The sequence below is a fragment of the Chiloscyllium plagiosum genome, chromosome 24, assembly GCF_004010195.1.
Source record: "Chiloscyllium plagiosum isolate BGI_BamShark_2017 chromosome 24, ASM401019v2, whole genome shotgun sequence".
Taxonomy (NCBI): Eukaryota; Metazoa; Chordata; class Chondrichthyes; order Orectolobiformes; family Hemiscylliidae; genus Chiloscyllium; species Chiloscyllium plagiosum.
The window spans coordinates 28,304,091-28,328,855 of NC_057733.1; the positions used below are offsets into that span (position 1 = coordinate 28,304,091).

The following is a 24,765-nucleotide window of genomic DNA, read 5'->3' on the forward strand; positions in this document are numbered from 1 at the left end:
ATGTGAGATAATAGCACACCAACATTGAAATCATGCACAAAGATAAACTCTTCACTTTCACTGAACACATGCGAAAGGCATTGTTAGCTATGTTGCCCAAATATTTTTGCTTCAGTGAATTTACGGTGCAGGCCTATTTTAAAGGAGTACCGCTTACAGTGTGGTCATGTATTTTAGATTAGATTAGATTCCCTACAGTGCGGAAACAGGCTCTTTGGCCCAACAAGTCCACACCGACCCTCCGAAGAGTAGCCCATTCAGACCCCTTCCCTTACTCCCTGGTCACCACGGGCAACGTAGCATGGCCAATTCACCTGACCTGCACATCTTTGGACTGTGGGAGGAAACCGAAGCACCCGGAGGAAACCCACACAGACTCTGGGAGAATGTGCAAACTCCATGCAGACAGTTGCCCAGCTGGAATCGAATCCGGGTCCCTGGCACTGCAAGAGAGCAGTGCTAAGCACTGAGCCATCATGACGCCCGGCTGAGGGATGACCTTTATAAAATCATGAGAGGCACGGATAGGATAAATAGACAAAGTCTTTCCCTGGGGTGGGAGAATCCAAAACTACAGAGCATAGGTTTAGGGTGAGAGAGGCAAGATACAAAAGGGATCTCAGGGGCAACTTTTTCACGCAGTGGGTGGTGCATGTATGGAATGAGCTGCCAGACGTAGTGGTGGAGGCTGGTACAATCACAGCATTTAACAGGCATTTGGATGGGTATATGAATAAGAAAGGTTTAGAGGAATTTGGGCAAAGGGCTGGCAAATAAGACTAGATTAGGTTAGCACATCTGGTCAGCATGGATGAGTTGGACCGATGGGTCTGTTTCTGTGCTGTATGACTCTATATACATATTAGATGGCTTATAACATTACATAGTATGTACTAGAAGCCTATAAAGACAAATCAACCTGCACATTCCTAACTTACTCCTTTAAAAGTTGAATAAATCTGTACAGAATTTCTCCAGTTTATATGCAAATAGAATTAATGAAAAATCAAGCTTATAAATTTCCCACCATAGCAAATTAGTGAAATAGCTCTTTGTAGCTTCAAACTTTTTAAAAAAGAAATTAGAAAATGCTTACTCAAGTACAGCATCAGACTCATCATCAGATTTGTTCTGTTCTGCAGTTGAAACCTCAGAAACTGGTTGCCTTATAAGGAGAAAAAGGATACTTCCCACTCCACTAATTACAGTTAATGCAATATAAACAGTCCTACGATTATGATCTAATGAGGCAAAAAACAAAAGTTAGTACTGAATTATTAAGCTGCTAAATCCCAGAGGAAGAGGGGAAAAAGTATGCTAATGAACGACAATATCCCTCAAAAAAAGTAGGGAGAAGTGGGTGGAGATGGAACACAGTGCCTCCATAAAAAGACATGGGTGGAAAAATGTTTCATGAATGTTAGAGGAGGAAGACAAAGGAAAATGTAGAGTCATAGACAAGTACAGCACCGAAACAGACCCTTTGCTCTAACTTGTCCATGCCAATCAGATATCCCAAACCAATCTAGTCCCACCTGATAGCACCTGGCCCTTATCCCTCCAAACCATTTCTAATCATATACCCATCCAGATGCCTTTTAAATGTTGCAACTGTACTAGCCTCCACCATGTCCTCTGGCAGCTCATTCCATACACATACCACCCTCTGCATGAAACAGTTGCCCCTCAGGTCTCTCTCATATCTTTCCCCTCTCACCCTAAACCTATGTGCTCTAGCTCTGGACTCCCCCCAACCCAGGAAAAAGATCTAGTCTACTTACCCCATCCATGCCCCTCATGACTTTATAAACCTTGAGAAGGTCACCCCTCAGCCTCCGGCGCTCTAGGGAGAACAGCCCTGGCCTACTCAACCTCTTCCTTTAGCTCAAATCTTCCAAACCTGCAACATCCTTGTAAATCATTTCTGAACCTTCCAAGTTTCACAACATCCTTCCAATAGGTAGGAGACCAGAATTGCATGCAATATTCCAAAAGTGGCCTAACCAATGTCCTGTATAGCTGCAACATGACCTCCCAACCAATAAAGGAAAGCATATCAAACGCCTTCTTCACTATCCTGTCGACCTAGACTCTAGGGTATGTGCATGCAAGAAAAGAAGGGAAGAATAAAGTTAAGACTACCTTGAAGATGGAATGGAATTGTGAAAGAGTGGACTAAGTAGTTATGTAGGGAAAATTAAGATTATTGACTTGCATAATATTACAAAATAGAATACAAAAATTCAAGAAATTGTAAACAATCATGCATTTTAACATAAAATGCTGTTACAGAAGTTAATAGTTACCAAGCAAACAGTACGACAAACCTTGGAAGACACTTGCAAACCAAAGGTTACCAGTTATCTATTTAACAGATTTGAGGTAAACTATTTAGTCACCATGCACAGGACAGGCCATTCAGATCACCCAGTTCATGTAATTTCTGGTGTACGTAGTACCACTACATAGTGTCAATTTATAGGTCTGCTTTTCTTAAAACATCTCCAAACAGTTTAAACATTCTTGTTGTATTCTATTCACCTGCACAAATGTACAAAGACCTGTTTTGCATATAAGAGCGGGGATGATAATCCTGAGGTATTAGTCAAGGTCAACACTGAAGCAGCTAATGGTACCTACTGGTAAAAATATGTCATTTGAAAAACCAGGAAGAATGTTGAGTACTCAAAATATTGAGGCTCAACAGTGTGACGAGATGTGTTCAATGTGACTAAAAATTCAGGGTCAATATGATAGATGAAGAGAAGAATAAAATCAAAAATGGTTACAGTACAGGAGAAGACATTCAGCATGTCATGCCTGTGATAGGTTTCTGCAAGATTAATTCCGTTTGTCCCTTGTCCCCCAGCCTTTCCCCCTGTATCCCCAATACCTTTTCCTGCTTCTGATAATTATTCAATTCTCTTCCAAAACTTAAGAATGTCTCTTTCATTAGTTCCTAACAATATTCCTGTAATATCTATTGAGAAATGTTATGGATGATATATGCAGCATTTTTGACAATGAAGTCTCTCTCTTCCCTTGTAATCAAGAAAGAAATTTTTAAAATTCATAAGCAATGAAAAGGATTCAAAGTACCAAAATAGGCAAAACTCTAAATCTGTTGGTTAGTGAGCACAAATACTTTGAAATAAAATATCTTTGTGACTGAGTTCCTACTTATTCTAGGTGAGTTCCACTACACATTTTGGAGAAATGAAACTGACCTGAGATGTGTGTTTCTCCCTTCCAGGCAAGGTATATGTACAGATTTCCAAACAAAAGACTAGAGGGAAAAAAAGATGATTAGACTTCAAACTGCTCTTTAATGTAATTGATGTTATGATTACTATAATACCCAAAATAAAACAGTTAATTGAAACTAAAGGTGATTGGAACACAGGTAAGTTCAAATAATATTCATGTAATTTTCTTGAGTCAGAGCCTATATTATTTTTAAATTCTAACCTGTGGGTATAGATGTAAATACAGTAATTGCCTTCCAGAACTTGATTCAAATGGCAAAGAGTACAAAAACAACAAAAAAAATGTTGCCAGGTAACATGACACCTGGAGGATAGTTTTGCCTTTCTGTCATGCTGAGGGCAGGCAGCATCTTTCCTGACATACTTCAATTACAGTGAAAGGTATAGAGCTGGCTGTGCCATAGATTGTCCAGAGAATCAATACAAGTTTTGGACTCCATAAAATAATTAAAAATTGAGAAAACGTGAAACATAGGTCAATTGGAATTAAAATACCCTATGACGTACTTCTCAATAGCATAACCACTTCTGTCCCTCTCTCAACCCATCTTATTTGTACTTTTGTAATTTTCAACCCCCAGAAGAATCAATGCCCTTCTAGTGGGCCTCCTATCCTCAAGACTCAGTCAACCTCAGAACTTTGCATTGTGTATCTTGTAAGAAGTCCCACTCGTCTATCATTTTGCTGAACAAAATCAGCTCCCAGATTCAAGAAGCAACAAATTTAACATTCACATTGTATTTAAATCCTTCTGGGGATGTCCTTCCTTATCTATACAACCTCTTTGAATCTTTACATTTCCCTGACATCTCATTTCCTCCAATTCTGGATTTTCACGCATCTCCCCAAACCTTCTCCCTATGGCTAACTGTTCATGACCATGTCTTCAGTCAATTGGTCCCCACGCTTTGGAATTCTCTCTTAATTTTCACTGCCTTACGTCTTCCCCACCTTCTATCTGACTTGCTTTTAAAAACAAATGACCAAACTTTGGTAATCCTTCCCAAAATCTCCATTTCGGCTCCAACTTTCATTTGATTGCACCTTAAGGAATGCTTCAGCCCATTTTTCTACGTTAAAGGCTTTGTGAATTAATACTGAGCTGCTTCTTACCCGAATTGTATTATATGAGACAAAGCAAGGCTCATCAACTTGGGCGAATAACACATACCTTCGTTTATGCAAGTGGTTTTGCTTAACACAGTTGTACAGTTTGTAAATCTAATTTTACTAAATACCTAAATTGCAACAGCGCCCAAAATATTCCACTATTTCTTCCAATTGTGTTTTCATCTGAGTTTGTCGTTAAACAGTTGCCTTGTGCAGTCCATATCACTGAAATAAGAATCAGAAACATCCAATCATTGTAACAATCATTTCCATGACAACACAACATTCCCCTCCCAAGCAAGCATGAAGAGAGATACTACACCTGCTGCTTTACCTTTTTCTGTCTCAATGACCAAGATCACAATTATCCCTACCCGATGAAGCAATTACTCACTTGTACTTCCAATTTAGTATACCGAATTCTCTGCTTATGATGGAGTCTTACTACTGGAGAAATTGAAGACAAATGGGACAATCACTTTGTAGTGCACATTCATTCAGTTCAAAAGTGTGGTCCCAAGCTTCCAGTCACCTGTCATTTAGTCTCCACTCTTTCCCAATTCAGACCTCACTGCTCCAAACCCATCAAATTGCTTTGACTAGACACTTGACAGCCTTCCAGACTTAACGTGGAGTTCAATACTTTCAGATCATGACATCTGCTTTCTTCTTTTTTGCATTTCTAGTTTACTGTAATTAGCGATATGGATCAGAAATCTTCCCTGCACATTGGCACAACATACTGGGCAGCAAGTTAGCATGTCCTCGTATTTATTGGAGACTCGGAAAAGCTGCATCAAGGCACCCAAAGTACTGGAGAAGTACCACACGCAGTGCCTTTGCAAGATTATCCAAAGTGCTCCAACATAAGCATCCTCCCCCAAAGCATTGGGATATTGAGGTGGTAATCAATTAAAAGCAGCTCTTCTGGGCACAACTCATTGTGCATAAAACTGCCACCAGGATACCAAAGCAAGTGCTCCACTCAGAATTTGGTGAGGACAATGACTGCAGAAACACTTTAGAATGCCTTCAAAGCATCCCTGAAAATGTCAAACATACCTGTCGACTTACGAGCAATCCTGGGTTGTGACTGACCAAAATAGAGACTACTCAATTCTAAAAGAACTCGAACAGAGGCTTGGGTGGAAATATGCAAAAGCAAAATAAAATATCATCACAGAATCCCTACAGTGTGGAAACAGGCCCTTTGGCCCAACAAATCCACATTGATCCTCTGAATACTAACCCACCCAGACCCAATCCCCTACCTTTAACCTCTGACCAATACACCCAACATATAAATCCCTGAGCACTACGGACAATTTAGCATGGCCAATTCACCTAATCTCAACACCTTTGGATTGAGAGGGGAAACCAGAGCACCTGGAGGAAACCCACGTAGACACGGGGAGAATATGCGAACTCCACACAGACAGTTGCCTGAGACTAGAATCGAACCTGGATCCCTGGCACTATGAGGCAGCAGTGCTAACCATCGAGCCACCATGTGCCTCTGATATTTTAGGATATGTGCAAATCTCAAAACAACCAATTGACCCACCCCTTCAAGTACCATCTGCCCCATATGTGGCAGTCTTCAGATCACCCATTCAACTTAGCAGCCATTTCAGAATGCAGACAAGTCAGTCATCTACAATCCAGAGGTTCTGTTTAACAAAATTAGTGCGGGGGGGGGGGTTTAACCTGCAAACAATTACATGCCATGCCAGTGAAGTCAGTCAAAGATATAATCATTGTCATTTGTAAATATTTGTGTCATTTTTCACGTAGCAACTGCCTGAGAAGATACAGACATTAATAGCTCAGGCATTGTAACTGCTGATACAGACTCTGCACTTATCCATCAAGAATCCCTTCAGACACATCTTTTGAATCTGTACCGGTCTCATTATCTCACTTCTGCCATGTGTTATTATTTCTTGTTCTTTTGTCTCTTTCCTTCAACCGATCACAGATAATCCTGTTCCATTACAAGCCAAACTGAGCAGATTGCTGTGTTTGGACAACCAAACGTAAGTTTTCCATATGTATGCCAGCCTGAATCTGCGAATTACTTGAACAATATATGGTCATTTTTTTTCCTCAGATCATGAACAATGAGCTTGCATATATTCTAGTAATTTATGAACTTGGATCACTAAAATGTTTTTTCAAAACTGGCTGAGTAAACGTGTTTGGTATGCTTGCCTTTATTGGTCTGCACATTGAGTATAGGAGTTGGGATGTCATGTTGCAGCTGTACAGGACATTGGTTAGATCACTTTTGGATACTGCATGCAATTCTGGTCTCCCTGCTATAGGAAGGATATTATGAAATTTATAAAGGATGTAGCCAGGGTTGGAAGGTTTGAGCTATAGGGAGAGCTGAACAGGCTGGAGCATCAGAGGTGGAGGGGTGACTTTATAGAGGTTTATAAAATTATGAGGGGCATTGATAGGGTCACTAAGTCCAAAACTGGAGTCATATGTTTAAGGTGAGAGGAGAAAGATTTAAAAGGGACGTAAGGGACAACTTTTTTTACGCAAAGGGTGGTGTGTGTATGGAATGAGATGCCAGAGGAAGTGGTGGAGGCTGGTAGAATTACAATATTTAGAAGGCATCTGGATGGGTAGATGAATATGAATAGGTTTAGATGGACATGGGCCAAATGCCGGCAAACGGGACTAGATTTATTTAGGGAGCCTGGTCGGCATGGATGGGTTGAACCAAAGGGTCTGTATCCATGCTGTATGTCTCTGTGACTTGACATTTGTTACAATAATTAGAATATTTTGAAAGTGCACAGTGTTTCTACAGCAGCTATGAATGCCTTTCAGGTTGATTACTTTCCAGCAGATTTGCAAATAGTTAGAAATGTTGTCAGTTTGTAAACAGGTGAAAGGGGCCAGCAAGTTAAAAAAAGAGAGAGATAATCCTGATGAAAGAAGAGATCTAAATGATGAAAGATTTGATTGTGTGGGTCAAAATGAAGTGAATGGAAGAGCTAGAGAATCAAAAGATGTATCAAGAGGAGGTGTGAATAAGTGACAAGCAGCTGTAGAAATAGCAGGAAAAACAAGAGTCAAACTGAAACATGCAAGTTGGAGTCACTCCTCTTTCATTGGGTAAACAAAGCTAAAATTGGTGACTGCTTCATAAAACACCTCCTTTCAGTTTGCAAGCATAGCCCTGAGCTTCAGGGCACCTGTCATATCAAATCCCTACATTACTCTCATCCCTACATTACTTGATGAGCAACACCTTGTTTTTCACTTAAAGACTTTTCAGTCTGCCAGCCTTGTCATCAAGTTCTGTAGTTTCAGAGCTCAATCTCTGGTGCCCATTTTGGTTTTCTTTGTATTTTTAGTCATGCAATTATTTTTCTTTATTTTTGATTTTGGACTGCAGTTGTTAATCATTTTGTTGTTTCAACCTGCTCTATTCTTTTGTCTCTTTGGTTATCTCATTGTTGTACCCTTTGGCTCTGAACTACCAATTCTTTAGACATTTCCATCCTATCTCTGACCATCCCTTTTGTGTTTTTTCCCCACTCACTTCTTGCACCAGCTTCAGATCAACCACATTTTTAAATTTTCCCAGTTCTGATGTAATGCCACTGACAAGGACTGTTAAATCTGTTTTTCATAACTTCAGTTTGATCTGTAGAGTATTTCCAGTATGCTCTACTCTTGTTTTAACTAAGAACAGAGGTCAGGAAAGTATCGTGTGGAGGAGAAACAAAGAACAAAATGGATTATCTGTGATCGGACGAAGGACGAACATAAAAGAACAAGAAGTAATAACGCATGGCAGAAGTGATATTGAGACGGATACAGATACAAAGGATGTGTCTGCAGGGCGTCTTGATGGAAAGGTGCAGCGTCAGTATCAGCAGCTGCCTCCCAAATTAAAAAAGCCTGAGATTGTTGATGCTACAGGAGGTAAACATCCTGTCCATGCACACATACAATGCCTGTGTTGTTACCATCAGTATCTTCTCAGCCAGGTGCTATGTGAAAGATGGCACAAATCTTTACAAATTACAACGATATCTTTGATTGACTTCACTAGCATGGCATGTAATTGTTTGTTGCTTTGATTGCAGCTTGTGATATTGTTAAACCTTCCCCATAGCATTAATTTTGTTACGCAGGACCTCTGGATTGCAGTGGACATCACTGGCTGGTCAACATTTATTGCCTGTCCCTCATTGTCCTTGAGAAGGTGGTGGTGAGCTGCCTTCTTGAACCACTGCATTCCATGTATTGTAGGTAAACCCACAATGACAATAAGGCGAGAATCACAAGAAGCAAACATCATACACATTTGCATGGCATTAACCAAACACATTTTGTGGGAAAAAAACAGGATAAAATCCACACTACTCAATATCATCTTTTAATTACAAGTTAGACTGTCAGATGAAGACATCATGTTATAAGAGAAGCCTGCAAATTAAGATATTTGTGATCCAACAAATGCCAGCCTTACTGTAGAGTTTCACATGAATAATTCAGAAAGGATTTGGTCCAGGGATACAGACTGAAACAAATCAAACACAGGTTAAGCAAATATTCCAAAATGGTCATTTGCTGGTCTGCCAGCTATGGGAGCCAAGATGAACCACTGCTTGGAAATACTTCAGTTGCCTCTCCAATATGGAGTCTGCTAGTTGTCTGGAGAACAGAAGGCATGGCTGTGGCAGTTTGGAGAAGAGACCACAATATCCCACCTCAACAAATTCTGCACCCGGCACAACATGGAGCTCTTCTTCCGCCGCCTCTGTACCTTCTTCTTGGATTAAAATTCCCAACCTCCCTTTGAGGATCGCTTCTCCAACCTTCCTCTTCCAATTGGTCACCCCCTGCCAGACTTGTACTTGGCCTAGACCTCTTCATTGCTGCCTGCTGACGAGACATAAGCCTCCTCAATTTCTCCACACCACTCATCCACTCCAAAACGTTCAGCGCTCCACTCTCTCCACCCGGTTCACTATCAAACCCGGGGGTCGTCTGGAAAATGGATTTCTGTGTTGCAGAGGCCGAATGCCAACTCTCCGACACCACATCCTACCTCTCTTTTACCTGCGACCCATTGGGCCAAAATCACTCGCATACCCTCATTGCCTCCGGTGATCTCCCCTCCGCTGCCTCCAAACTCAGACCCCAGGCCCACACTGCCAGGTTCTACATGCTCCCCAAGACCCACAAGCCCAACTACGCTGGCCAACCCACCATTTCAGCATGTTTCTGCACCACCGAACTTATCTCATCCTATTTCGACTCCATCCTCTCCCCCTTGGTCCAGGCACTCCCCACCTACTTCTGCGACACCAACTATGCCCTCCATCTCTTCTGTAACTTCCAGTTCTCTGGCCCTCAGCACTTTATCTTCACTATGGATGAGCAGTCCTTAAACATGTCCACACCCCACAGAGATGGCCTCCAGACCCTCAGCTACTTCCTCTCCAACAGATGTATCCAGTCCCCCTCCACCAATAACCACCTCTGCCTCGCCGAAACGGTCCTCATCCTTAATAGCTTTTCCTTTAACTCCTCCCATTTCCTCCAAATGCAGGGGGTGGCCATGGGCACCTGGATGGGCCCCAGCTATGCCTGCCTCTTTGTCGGCTATGTCGAACAGTCCCTCTTCAGTACCTACACAGGCACTGTGCCCAAACTCTTCCGCCGTTACATCGATGACTGCATTGGTACAGCGTCTTGCACACAGGCTGAACTTGAGCAGTTCATTGACTTTTGCCCACAACTTCCACTCCGCCCTCAAATTGACTTAGTCCGTCTCAGACACTTCCCTCCCCTTTCTTGGCCTCTCCAATTCCATTTCTGGCAGCAATCTCCAGATGGACATTTACTGTAAACCCACAGATTCTGACAACTGCCTGGACGACACCTCCTCCTATCCAGTATCCAGCGAAAACTCCATCCCATTCTCCCAATTCCTCTCTCTCTGCCGCATCTGCCCAGATGAGGAGACATTCCACTCTCAAGCATCCCAGATGTCCATCTATTTTGAACAAGGTGCTTTCCCCCCCTCGGTCATCCAGACAGCCCTCCACCGCACTACCTCCATTCCCCGTTCTAGTGCCCTAAACCCCCCCTTTCCAAATGCAATAAAGGCAGGGTCCCCCTTGCCCTCACCTACCATTCCATAAGATTCCATATCCAACACATCATTCTTAAATATTTCTGCCAACTCCAACTAGACCTCAACACCAAGAACATCTTTCCCTCTCCACCCTCTCTGCCTTCTGCAATGACCGTTCCCTCCCCATTCCTTCGTGTGTGCCACCCTCCCCAGCAACCCCTCTGAACCTCCAGGTACCTGCAACCAGAAAAGATGCAAAACCTGCCAGCACACCACCCCCCTCACCTCCATCCAGGGCCCCAAACAGTCCTTCCTGGGAGACAGAGGTTCACCTGCCTCTCTTCCAAACTACTGCATCAGATGCTCCTGGTGTGGTCTTCTCTACATTGGGGAGACCAAATGTAAATTTAGGGAACGGTTCACTGAGCATCTCAGTTGGGCCAGCAGGGGCCAACCCGACCGCCCAGTCACTGCCCATTTTAATTCGCCTTCCCTTTCTGACATGACCATCCTTGGCCTCCTCCATTGCCACAACAAACCAAACCACAAATTGGAGGAACACTTCATCTCAGTCTGGGCAGCCTACAGCCCGGAAGACTCAACAGTGAGTTCTCCAATTTCAATTAATGTCCCTTCCCATCCCTTGACTCCCTTCCCAGCCCTGTCCCCTCCCTTCCACCCCTCCCAGCCACCTACTGGATTCATTCCTCCCATTGACCAAACAGGTCATTCTCTCTACCTGTCTTCACCTATCCCCACTTCACCACCCCCTTTATTTGCAGCTCCCCTTACACCCATCCCAACTTCTCCTCCACCTGATGCTGCCTGGCTTGTTGTGTTCTTCCAGCCTCTTGCTTGGTTATCTCCAATATAGAAGGTAGAATCAATTTACAGTGGACATTTCCAAAACAGACATTTCCCTCACAAAATAAAAAGAATATTATTTTAGCTAAATGCACTGAAGTTAACCTGCAGCATTTTTGTTTGTTAAATGCATGCAAACACCTGCTAAACGCCCAGTGGTTAGCATAGCGCAGGTCTGAGCTGGGGCTATTAAAAGCAGTCAGTTGAGAGTCAGTGTGTAATATCAATATTGGAAAAGGAATGGTTTTGGACAAGATAACTGCCAGATATATCCAACCACCATGTGGGTTACCAACATTCAGGATCAAGTATTAAAAAGTATATTTAGGATCTCTGACTGAAGCTCAAGTGAAAATGAGTTGCTTCAATTTTCAGAGATTACTTGTGCTCTTTTGTATAAACAATCTCCAAAAAGCCTAGGCCATTTACCCTTTATAATCTGTTCCATAATTCAATGAGATCGTAGTGGATCTAGTAATCCTTAAACCACTTTTCTACTTATCCCATTACCCTCGAGTTGATTATTGATTGAAAATCAGTTTCAGTCTTGAATACAATGAACAACACAGCCTCGACAGCCTTCTGTGTTAAAATATTCCACAGATTCACTATTCTCAGATAAAGGAAATTCTTCCTTATCTGTCTGAAATGGGCGATTCCCTGACTCAGATACTATGCATTCTGACTCTCCCAAAAAAGAAACCACTTCTTCGGTTTTACCGTTTCATGCCCCTAAGAATCTTTTAAATTTCAATAAGATCTCTCGTTGTTCTAATCCCCAAAGAGTACAAGCCCAATGTATGCAAACTCTTCTCATAAGAAAATCCCCCATATTGTAATAAATCTAGATGAACAATATATTTCGCCTCAGTTAAGGGGGGCAAACTATTCACTGTATTCGAGCTGCAGTCTGACTAGTGCTCTGTATAATTTTAGCAAGACTTCCTGGTTTTTACCCATTACTCCCTTCAAATTAATGGTCAACAGTCAATTTGGCTTCTCTATCAACTGAACATGGATGCTAGCTTTTTGTGATTCATCTATGAAGCCCCCCAAACACCCTCTGTGCTACAGCCTTCTATAGTTTCTCTCCATTAAAAAAATAATTCAACTCTTCTATTCTTCCCATATACCAGTCATATACCCATCTTCTTTCTCACCTGAGATAATAGCACTTAACACTGTTGGAACCCTTGGACTACTAGTGCTAAGAGCATTCTGAAAAACCAGTGGTGCAGCAGCAAGGTGCTGCTCCCTACCATGGATGCAAAGACAGGGAAACCAAAAACAAATATCTCTGAACACAGCCAACACCCACCCCAAACACAAATGTGCATTTGCGAAAGTATTCTTATTTAGTAACCAAGCTACAGTGATACACTTTCTCAGTGCCATTCCATCCCAGAACCCAGTCCAAGGGAATGTCACTCCAACCACAAAACTCAATTATCAGTCACCCTCAATTCTGACCTTATGATGGAGGGAAGGTCATCATGAGAAAAAAAAATGTTATCCTCGGTTTTAATCATCTTACTTATTGCATTAGAAAGAAAACTCACCTGCAGCTGCCATTCCAATGATGACTGAAGCTAAGTAAAATGACCAAGTGAATGGCTCAATGAAAACTGCAGAATATACACTGAAAACAAAGAAATAATTTTAATTAAATTTAAATGCAACCAATTGTAACTTAGAAAATTACAATCCCTCTATTATTGTCAAGGTGTTATGAAAAATACAATGTTGAACAATCCTAAATATAAAAAGGTGACATGAAGCAGGAACAGGAGTAGGTTGCTCCACTCTCAAGCCTGGTCCACCAATCTATAGGGCTATGACTGATCTAACATTCCTCACATCCACTTTCTTGCCCTTTTACTGTAACCATATTGGAGAAGACTCTATCTCAGCCTTAAGAAGACAAAGACTCTGCCCCCACACCTCTCGTGGCAAGGAGTTTCAAAGACTCAACCCTCAGAGAAGAGATTCCTCCTTTTCCGAGTCTTAAACTTACACCCCTTCGATTGCGAGCATATGCCTGATACTCCTAGGGGCTTCCAGGTGGGGAAACATCTCTCAACACTTAGGATTCGAAAGGGGCTTAATAGGCTATGTGCTTCATTTAGATCAGTTCTAATTCTTCTGAAATCCAGTAGTAGTTTCTCAACCTGTTGAAGCTTTGCTCATAAAACAATCCCTCCATAACAGGCAGCATTAACCCAGCAAACCTTTTCTGAACTGCCTCCATGAAACAATATATTTTCTTAAGTAAGAGGCCAAAACTGCTTACAATACTCCAGATATGGTCTCACTAGCACCTTGCACAGTTGTAATAACACTTCCCTGCTCTTGTATTCCAAATGCCTTAAAATAAGGACCAACATTTCACTTGCCTTCCTGACTACCTGCTGCACCTGAATGCTAGCTTTGTGTTTCATGCACAAGTACCCACAGGGCCCTGTGTGTTGCAGCTTTCTGCAGTTGTTCTCCATTTAAATAATTCTGGGGTTTTTCTCCCTTTGAAAATGAACAACTTCACATTTTTCCACCTCTCTTCCATTTGCCAATGTTTTGTTCAATTACTTTCTGGAGACTGTTTGTATCCCCCTCCACCTTGCCTTTTCACCTATTTTTGTCTGCAAATTTAGCTACAGTACATTTCCTTGGGTTGGTGATATAATTTCATGTGGTGATGCCATTTCCTTTGGTGGTGTCATTTCCAGTTATTTTTCTCAGGAGTGGGATGGTAAATGGGATCTAAATCAACATATTTCTTGATAGAGTTCCGGTTGGAATGCCATGCTTCTAGGAATTCTTGTGCGTGTTTCTGTTTGGCTTGTCATCCTACCCCAAAGAAACTTAAAACAGATAAATAGAAAGCAGACTATGCAACCAGTGCTTCATCCAGAGGCTCACTGACTATGTTACCGAATATGGTGACGAAACATCTGAAAACAAACCTTCCAGCTCAGTGAGCAAACCTACATCCAAAATAAAGAAGTCTTGCGAGAACTGTATAACCTTTTGGTGAGATTTGACCTGGAGTACTGTGTACAATTTTGAACTCATTATTTGAGGAAGGATGTAGTTGCATTGGAGACTGTACAGTGAAGGCTACTAGAAAATTTGCTGGAATGAGATATTTATACTTAGTTAAGAGGTCAAGTAAATTGGGCCTACACTCTAGGTCTACAGTCTGGATCTCAATGAAGCAATCAAGATTCTGAAGGGTCTCAATAGGATTAACACTGCAAGACTATTTCCTGCGACTATGGAATTTAGAACATTGGGACATTCTTAAGGTTAGGACTTGATCATTTAAGACTAAAATTAGGATAAATTGCTTTACTCAATTGGTTGCAAATCTTTAGAATTCTCTATTTTAGCGCAAAAAGAATATTTTTAAGGCCATGGCATACAGACTTTTGATCTCTTGGAATTAAGAGATATATAAAGCCAGCAAAAAAAGTGGAAATAAATAGAAAATCAGCAATGTTTTCATGTAAAAGGAATGTACGGTCTACCCTGGCTCCTATTTACAAGATGACAATTTGTTTTAACTTTTTAAATATTTGATGAGTTTATAGAAATGGCATACAGATAAACAATTTATGAAAATGCACAGAAAATAAAAATGTAAGAAAGTGAACTTGTTTATTACCTGTACACTAATCCAGAAATGACCATTGAAAGTCGAGCTCCCAAAACAGCAACAATTGACGGAGTCAAAATATTTGAAGCAGAAAATACAGTATAAATTATAGCCAAGCTGTTAAAGAAAGATGATCTGTTAGCACAATGAAATAACCATACACAAATCAATAACAACTGAAGTACAATTTCAACAAAAGAACTATATTTAAATCAATACTAATACATAAATTATCAACTTTGATGCTGACTTTTCCGATGTTTCTTTAAATGGCAGGTAAAACAGTACTGTGAAAGTATACTTCATTTTATGGCTATATAGTTTTATCATGACATTCGCAAGGTTTGAAATTGCAGTAAAACAAAGTTGCCATACAATATCACTTCACAAAGAAAGATAAGTAAACAAACACCTGGTGTATCCACTTCCATGAAACCGGGTACTGTTAATGCTCTTGATGACTGTTTGCTGTTGAACAAAAATCATAACTATTTTAATAAAAAGGAAAATGTATTCTGCAAAATCAGAATATGTTCACCTTTTACAAACTAGTGTGGTAGCTCAAAGCAACTTTATAAGGGATGAACATGACAAGTCGATGTTTTGAGCACACTGCTCAAGTTTCTGGTACAAGAATAATCATCATACGTAATGTAAACACGTGCAAGCAGTGAACACAATCACAGAAGTGTTACAGCATAGAATAAGGCCATTTGGTCCATCATGTCTGTATTAGCTCTTCAGATGAGCATCATTACCAGCTGCCAATCTCATGCTTTTTTCCCCATATCCTTCCATTATTTCTGTCCACAAACTCATCTCAGAGGCTCTTGAATGCTTCAACTGAGCCTGCCTTCACCACGCTTCCAGGCAGTACATTCTATATCACAACTACACTATGTGTGCAAGTGCTTATTTCTTGCCTTGCATTTGCTTCTGTGGCTCCTGATTCTTGATAGGCTTCTCTCTATCTATTCTACCAAGCACCTTGTGATTTTGAAACCTTTATCAGATTTCTTCTGTGCTTTCTTCTCTCCAAGGAGAAGGGTTCCAACTTCTTCAATTTATCTTCGTAAATAAAATTTCTCATCTCTGAAACTATTTTCTGTAAATAGCTTCTGCAATAAATCCAATGTGTTCACATCCTTCCAGCAAATGTGGTGCCAAGAACTGTACACATTATTCCGACTGGAGTCTAACAAGTGTCTTACTCAAGTTCAACATCACCTGACTTGCTTTTGGACTCTATGCCCCTATTAATAAAACTGAGGATTCTTTATGCTTTATGAAATGCTTTCCTGCTAACTTCAGTAATCTGCATACATACATACCCGGGTTCCTCTGCTCTTACACCCACTTTAGAACGGCACCATTGTCTTATGGTGTTCTTCGGACCAAAATGTATCACTTCGCGCTTCTCAACATTAATTCTCATTTGCCACTTATCTGCCCATCAGGAGTTCTACACTATCCTACTCACAGTTTACAATTCTTTCAAGTTCCACACCATCAAAAACATTGAAATTATCCCTGCAAACCATAATATCAATCATTAATGTATATCAGGATAAGTAAGAATCCCAATACCAACTCCTGAAGAACTCCCCTATAAATCTTCCTCCAGATAAAGAGATCAATTGCGTTCAGGGATTCTCCAGTCCGAGGTACAGACAGACGTTTCTATGGCCAGTAGTGAAAATGGTGTGTTGCTTCCCTGGTGCCAGGATCAAAGATGTCTCAGAGAGGGTGCAGAATGTTCTCACGGGGGAGAGGAGCCAGCAAGAGGTCATTGTCCACATTGGAACCAATGACATAGGAAGGGAAAAGGTTGAAAGTCTGAACAGAGACCACAGAGAGTGAGGCAGGAATTCAAAAAGGAGGTCCTCGAGAGTAGTAATATCTGGATTACTCCCGGTGCTACAAGCTAGTGAGTGCAGGAATAGGAGGATAGAGCAGATGAATGCATTGCTGAGGAGCTGGTGAATGGGAGAAGGATTCACATTTTTGGATCATTGGAATCTCTTTTGGGGTAAAGTGACCTGTACAAGAAGGACGGATTGCACCTAAATTGGAAGGGGACGAATATACTGGTAGGGACATTTGCTCGAGCTGCTTGGGAGGATTTAAACTAGTAAGGTGGGCAGTGGGACCCAGAGAGATAGTGAGGAAGGAGGTCAATCTGAGACTGGTACAGTTGAGAACAGAAACGAGTCAAACAGTCAGGGCAGGCAGGGACAATGTAGGACTAATAAATTAAACTGCATTTATTTCAATGCAAGGGGCCTAACAGGGAAGGCAGATGAACGCAGAACATGGTTAGGAACATGGGACTGGGATATTATAGCAATTACACAAACATGACTCAGGGATGGGCAGGACTGGCAGCTGAATGTTCCAGGATACAAATGCTACAGGAAGGATATAAAGGGAGGCAAGAGAGGAGGGGGAGTGGCATTTTTGATAAGGGATAGCACTACAGCTGTGCTGAGGGAGGACATTCCTGAAAATACATCCAGGGAGGTTATTTGGATGGAACTGAGAAATAAGAAAGGGATGATAACCTTATTGGGATTGTATTATAGACCCCCTAATAGTCAGAGGGAAATTGAGAAACAAACTTGGAAGGAGATCTCAGCTTTTTTTTAATGAATAATAGAGTGGTTATGGTAGGGGACTTTAACTTTCCAAACATTGACTGGGACTGCCATAGTGTTAAGGGTTTAGATGGACAGGAATTTGTTAAGTGTGTACAAGACAATTTTCTGATTCAGTATGTGGATGTACCTACTAGAGAAGGTGCAAAACTTGACTTACTCTTGGGAAATAAGGCAGGGCAGGTGACTGAGGTGTCAGTGGGGAAGCACTTTGGGGCCAGCGACCATAATTCTATTAATTTAAAATAGTGATGGAAAAGGATAGACCAGATCTAAAAGTTGAAGTCCTAAAAGGCCAATTTTGATGGTATTAGGCAAGAACTTACGAAAGCTGACTGGGGGCAGATGCTCGCAGGTAAAGGGACGGCTGGAAAATGGGAAGCCTTCAGAAATGAGATAACGAGAATCCAGTGAAAGTATATTCCTATTAGGGTGAAAGGAATGGCTGGTAGGTATCGGGAATACTGGATGACTAAAGAAATTGAGGGTTTGGTCAAGAAAAAGCAAGCATATGTAAGATATAGACAGGATAGATTGAGTGAATCCTAAGAAGAGTATAAAGGCAGTAAGAGTATACTTAAGAGGAAAATCAGGAGGGCAAAGAGGGGACATAAGATAGCTTTGGCAAATAGAATTAAGGAGAAGCCAAAGGGTTCTTAAAAATACGTGAAGGACAAAAGGGTAACTAGGGAGAAAATAGGACCCCTCAAAGATCAGCAAGGCAGCGTTTGTGTGGAACCGCAGAAAATAGGGGAGATACTAAACAAGTATTTTAGATTAGATTCCCTACAGTGTGGAAACAGACCAACCAGTCGACACCGGCCCTCTGAAGAATAACCCACCGAGACCCATTTCCCTCTGACTAATGCACCTAACACTGTGGGCAATTTAGCATGGCCAATTCACCTGACCTGCGCATCTTTGGATTTAGGGTGTAGGTTTGCTCGCTGAGCTGTAGGTTTGATATCCAGATGTTTCATTACCTGGCTAGGTAACATCATCAGTGGCGACCTCCATGTGAAGCGAAGCTGTGGACTCCTGCCTTCCATTGATATCTTTCTTTTTATGGCGTTGTGGTTGGAGTGCCAGGCCTCTAGGAATTCTCTGGCATGCCTTTGCTTAGCCTGTCCCAGGATTGATGTGTTGTCCCAGTTGAAATGGTGGCTTTTTTCATCCGTGTGTAGGGCTACGAGGGAGCGAGGGTCATGTCCTTTTGTGGCTCGCTGGTGTTCGTGTATCCTGGTAGCTAACTTTCTTCCCGTTTGTCCTGTGTACTGTTTGTGGCAGTCCTTGCATGGAATTTTTGTAATGACATTTGTTTTGTCCATGGGATGTACTGGGTCTTTTAAGCTTGTTAGTTTTTGTTTGAGATTATTTTTGGATTATGGGAGGAAATTGGAGCACCCGGAGGAAACCCACGCAGACACGGGGAGAATGTGCAAACTCCACACAGACAGTTGCCCGAGGCTGGAATTGAACCTGGGACCCTGGTGCTGTGAGGCAGCAGTGCTAACCAATGTGCTACCACACGCATCAATATTTACTGTGGAAAAGTATATGGAAGTTATAGACTGCAGGGAAATAGATGGTGACACCTTACAAAATGTTCAAATTACAGAGGGGGAAGTGCTGGATGTCTTGAAACGCATAAAGGTGGATAAATCCCCAGGACCTGATCAGGTGTACTCTACAACTCTGTGGGAAGCTAGAGAAGTGATTGCTGGGCCTCTTGCTGAGATATTTGTATCATCGATAGTCACAGGTGAGGTGCTGGAAGACTGGAGGTTGGCTAATGTTGTGCCACTGTTTAAGAAGGGTGGTCAGGACAAGCCAGGGAACTATTGACTAGTGAGCCTGACTTCGGTGATGGGCAAGTTGTTGGAGGGAATCCTGTGGGACAGGATGTACATGTATTTGGAAAGGCAAGGACTGATTAGGGATAGTCAACAAGGCTTTGTGAGTGGGAAACATGTCTCACAAACTTGATTGAGTTTTTTGAAGTAACAAAGAGGATTGATGAGGGTAGAGCAGTAGATGTGATCTATTTGGACTTCAGTAAGGCATTTGATAAGGTTCCCCACGGATTAGCAAGGTTAGATCTCAGGGGATAAAGGGAGAACTAGCCATTTGGATACAGAACTGGCTCAAAAAGGTAGAAGACAGAGGGTGGTGGTGGAGGGTTGTTTTTTAGACTGGAGGCCTGTGACCAGTGGAGTGCCACAAGAATCAGTGTTGGGTCCTCTACGTTTTGTCATTTACATAAATGATTTGGATGCAAACATAAGAGGTACAGTTAGTAAGTTTGCAGATGACACCAAAATTGGAGGTGTAGTGGACAGCGAAGAGGGTTACCTCAGATTACAACAGGATCTTGACCAGAAGGACCAACAGGCAGAGAAGTGGCAGATGGAGTTTAATTTAGATAAATGCGAGGTGTTGCATTTTGGGAAAGCAAATCTTAGCAGGCCTTATACACTTAATGGTAAGGCCGTAGGGAATATTACTGAACAAAGAGACCTTGGAGTGCAGGTTCATAGCTCCTTGAAAGTGGAGTCGCAAGTAGAGAGGATAGTGAAGGCTTTTGGTATGCTTTCTTTTATTGGTCAGAGTATTGAGTACAGGAGTTGGGAGGTCATGCAGCTGTACAGGACATTGGTTAGGCCACAGTTGGAATATTGCAGGCAATTCTGGTCTCCTTCCTATCGGAAAGATGTTGTGAAACTTGAAAGAGTTCAGAAAAGATTTCCAAGGATGTTGCCAGGGCTGGAGGATTTGAGCTACAGGGAGAGGCTAAACAGGCTCGGGCTGTTTTCCCTGAAGCATTGGAGACTGAGGGGTGACCTTATAGAGGTTTACAAAATCATGAGGGGCATGGATAGAATAAATAGACAAAGTCTTTTCCCTGGGGTCAGGGAGTCCAGAACTAGAGGGCATAGGTTTAGGGTGAGAGGGGAAAAGATTTTTCACACAGAGGGTGGTGCGTGTATGGAATGAGCTGCCAGAACAAGTGGTGGAGGCTGGTACAATTGCAACATTTAAAAGGCATTTGGATGGGTATATAAATAGGAAGGGTTTGGAGGGATATGGGCTGGGTGCTGGCAGGTGGGACTAGATTGGGTTGGGATATCTGGTCGGCATGGACGGGTTGGACCGAAGGGTCTGTTTCCATGTTGTACATCTCTATTACTCCATTTCCAGTCAGCCAATTTTCTATCCATGTTGCTATTGGCTTTCATCCCATGATACATAACTTTGCTCTTGTGGCAATGTATCAAATACCTTCTGGAAGTCCACATATACTACATCACTAGCTTTGCAATCATCAAGTCTTTCTGTTTAGACCAGAGTGGTGTTGGAAAAGCACAGCAGGTCAGGCAGCATCTGAGGAGCAGGAAAATCGACGTTTTGGGCAAAAGCCCTTCATCAGGAATAGAGGCAGGAAGCCTCCAGGGTGGAGAGATAAATGGGGTGGGGGTGGGCGGAGAGCTGGGGCTTGGGAGAAGGTAGCAAAGAGTACAATAGCTGAATGGGGGTGGGGATGGAGGTGATAGGTCAGAGGGAAGGGTGGAGCAGAGGAAGGGAGATTGGCAGGTAGGACAGGTCATGAGGACAGTGCTGAGCTGGAAGGTTGGAGCTGGGGTAAGGTGGGGGGTGGGGAAATGAGGAAACTGGTAAAGTCCACATTGAGGCCCTGGGGTTGAAGTGTTCCGGGGTGGGGGATGAGGTCTCCTCCACAGCTGCTCCCTCACCACCCAATGCCTGGAGGAAGAATGCCTCATCTTCCGCCTCAGAACATTTCAACCCCAGGGCATTAATGTGGACTTCACCAGTTTCCTCATTTCCCCTCCCCCCACCTTACCCCAGTTCCAAACTTCCAGCTCAGCACTGTCCTCATGACCTGTCCTACCTGCCAATCTCCCTTCCTCTGCTCCACGCTCTCCTCTGACCCATCACCTCCACCCCAACACGTGATGTTGTACTTCAGTTTTCTAACATGTTTGCCCATGGCATAGGCTATCCTATCATCCTAGGCACCACTGATACCTTGTTAACCATTCCCCAATCACAAATAAAAACTCCACCACAACAAAACTTCTGGCCATTAAATGTCATTCTCTGAACAATCCTGAAAATGAACAACTTCATCCATTTTATTTCTAGCTATGTGAAAAGTCTGCAAGCTATTCATAAATAAAAAACCATCATACGAGATTAAACCAATCCAGATGTATAAACATATATTACATGGCTTTTTACAAATTAAGGCAAAGCAAACGTGGCAACTCCACTAAGGAGCAAAACCGGGATGGGAGGAAGTGAAAATTTTACTGGGGCATAAGCATTATACATCAAGGTGAGAAGTGATTGAGCATGTCATCTGCCATGGTTAGTGATTTAGAACAGATACAGGACATGAGCTTTTTAGAAAACCACAAGCGGTGAGGGATTGCCATTCAACAATCTTAAATGGAATAATCCTAAAATCTTTACTTTTATTCATTCATGGGTTGAGGGCCAGGCTAGCATTTATTGCCCATTATTAATTGCCCAATGAGCAGTCAACCACAATGCTGAGGATCTGGAGTCACAGGTAGGTCAGACCTGATAAGGACAGTAGTTCACTTCCTTAAAAAGGACATTATTGAATCAAATGGGTTTTTCCTGACAATCAGCAATGATTTTATGCTCATCAAAACTTTTAATTCCAGATTGTCCCAAAATTGAATTCAAACACCATGGCAGGATTCAAATTCAGGCCTCCAGAACATTATCTGGGTTTACAGGTTAATAGTCTAACAATAATACCATTAAACCAGAGGAAGTGGTGGAGGTTGATACAATTACAACATTTAAAAGGCATCTGGATTGATATATGAATAGGAAGAGGGATATGGGCCAATTGCAGGCACATTGGACTAAATTTATATAGGATAGTTGGTTGATGTGGATGAGTTGGACCAAAGGGTCTGTTTCTGTGCTGGACCTCTCTATGACTCTCCTAATTTGTTAAAATGTGTTTTTCAAACTATATTTGAACTATGCATGGTACACACACAGTTGCAAAGAGTCTAAAATTGACTTCAGCATTTCTGCAGCATCAAGGAAATCAGCTTTGCTTTCCTTTTTGATCATGATCTAACCAATCCTGCCAGGACCTACTGGATTTTAGATGTCAGCAAATGGACTGAGCACCGATAAGTGGAGCAATTTGTCATTACTCAACATTAAAGTCCTAAACTAGATGAGAAGAGCTAGAACTTTGATAAAATCCTATTCCACACTGGATTAACTCACATCAAGGGATATAGAGGGACAGAGAAGGAGGTAATGGGGTGGAGGAGTTGCATTACTGGTCAGAGAGGATATCACACCAGTGCTGAAGGATGGCACTATGGAGAATTTGAGCAGTCAGGAAATATGGGCAGAGTTCAGAAATAGGAAGGGTGTGTTAACAATGTTGGGGCGGTACTACAGGCCTCCCAACAGTGAGCACGAGATAGAATTACAAATATGTAACAGATTACGGAAAGATGGAGGAGCAACAGGGTGGTGGTGATGGGAGATTTTAATTTTCCGAATATTGACTGGGATTCACTTAGTGTTAGAGTTTTAGATGGAGCAGAATTTGTAAGGAGCATCCTCGAGGGTTTTATAGAGCAGTCTGTAAATAGTCCAACTAGGAAAGGGGCCATACTAGTCCAGGTGTTGGTCAATGAGCCCAGCCAGATGGTTGAAGTTTCAGTCGGGGATTATTTTGGTAATAGTGATAACAATTCCATAAGTTTTAGAATATTCATGGACAAATTTGAGAATGGTAAATTGGGGGAAGGCCAACTATCCCAAAATTTGCCAGGAGCTGGGGAATGTGGATTGGGAGTAGCTGTTTGAAGGTAAATCCACATTTGACATGTGGGAGGCTTTTAAAGAGAGATCGATTGGAGTGCAGGCGAGACATGTCCCTGTGAAAATGAGGGATAGAATGGCAAGATTCGGGAACCATGGATGGCAGATGAAATTGTGAGATGAGCGAAGAGGAAAAAGGAAGCATTTCTAAGAGGAAAAAGGTCTCGGTGACTGAAAACAGATGAAGCTTTTGAAGAACATCGGAAAAGTAGGACCAATCTGAAACAAGGAATTAAGAGGGCTAAAAATGTCTTGAAATATTTTTAACAAACAGGGTTAAGGGAAATCCCAAAGCCATTTATTCATATAAGGAGCAAGAGGGTAACTCGAGAAAGGATTGGTCCACTCAAGGACAAAGGGGGGAAGCTATGCATGGAGTCAGAAAAAACAGGTGAGATTCTTATGAGTACTTTGCGTCGATATTCACCAAGAAGAAGTACATAACAGGATGCTGAGGTTAGGGATAGAGGTTTGATTATTCTAGGTCAAGGAGGAGAAAGTGAGGTCTGCAGATGCTGGAGATCAGAGATGGAAATGTGTTGCTGGAAAAGCGCAGCAGGTCAGGCAGCATCTAGGGAACAGGAGAATCGACGTTTCGGGCATTAGCCCTTCTTCAGGAATTCCTGAAGAAGGGCTAATGCCCGAAACGTCGATTCTCCGGTTCCCTAGATGCTGCCTGACCTGCTGCGCTTTTCCAGCAACACATTTCCTATTCTAGGTCAAGTCAGTGTAAGGAGGGAGGAAGTGTTGGGTATTCTAAAAGACATTAGGTGGACAAGTCCCAAGGTCTGGATGGGATCTATCCCAGGTTAGTAAGGGAAGTGAGAGAAGAAATAGCTCGGGCCTTAACAGATATTTTTGCAGCATCCTTGAATATGGGTGAGGTGCCGGAGGACTGGAGAATTGCTAATGTTGTCCCCCTGTTTTAGAAGGGTTGCAGCGATAATCAAGGTAATTCGAGACTGGTGATAGCGAGTTTTGAGAAGACTTGTAGTTCAGGTTGAGGCTCTGGATGTAGGTTTGCTCGCTGAGTTGGAAGGTTCATTTCCAGATGTTTTGTCACCCTACTAGGTAACTTCTTCAGTGGGTCTCCGGGTGAAGCACTGTTGATAATTCCTGTTTTCTATTTAAATGTTTGGGTTTCTTTGGGTTGGTGATGTCATTTCCTGTTCTTTTTCTCAGGGGGTGGTAGATGGGGTCTAACT

At 42.2% G+C, this 24,765-nt stretch overlaps 1 protein-coding gene across 2 annotated transcripts in view; it reads right to left on the reverse strand.

Annotated features, from left to right (window-relative positions):
- mfsd11 (major facilitator superfamily domain containing 11) overlaps window positions 1-24,765 on the reverse strand; it is a 67,279-nt gene that overhangs the window by 40,026 nt on the left and 2,488 nt on the right. For both annotated transcript variants that reach the window (XM_043714651.1, XM_043714650.1), the window contains exons 2-7: window positions 15,415-15,470; window positions 15,012-15,119; window positions 12,910-12,989; window positions 4,506-4,602; window positions 3,228-3,286; window positions 1,097-1,241 (exon numbers count right to left, since the gene is read on the reverse strand). In XM_043714651.1, coding sequence (XP_043570586.1) covers window positions 1,097-1,241; window positions 3,228-3,286; window positions 4,506-4,602; window positions 12,910-12,989; window positions 15,012-15,119; window positions 15,415-15,470 — 545 coding nt within the window. The remainder of the gene's footprint in view (window positions 1-1,096; window positions 1,242-3,227; window positions 3,287-4,505; window positions 4,603-12,909; window positions 12,990-15,011; window positions 15,120-15,414; window positions 15,471-24,765) is intronic.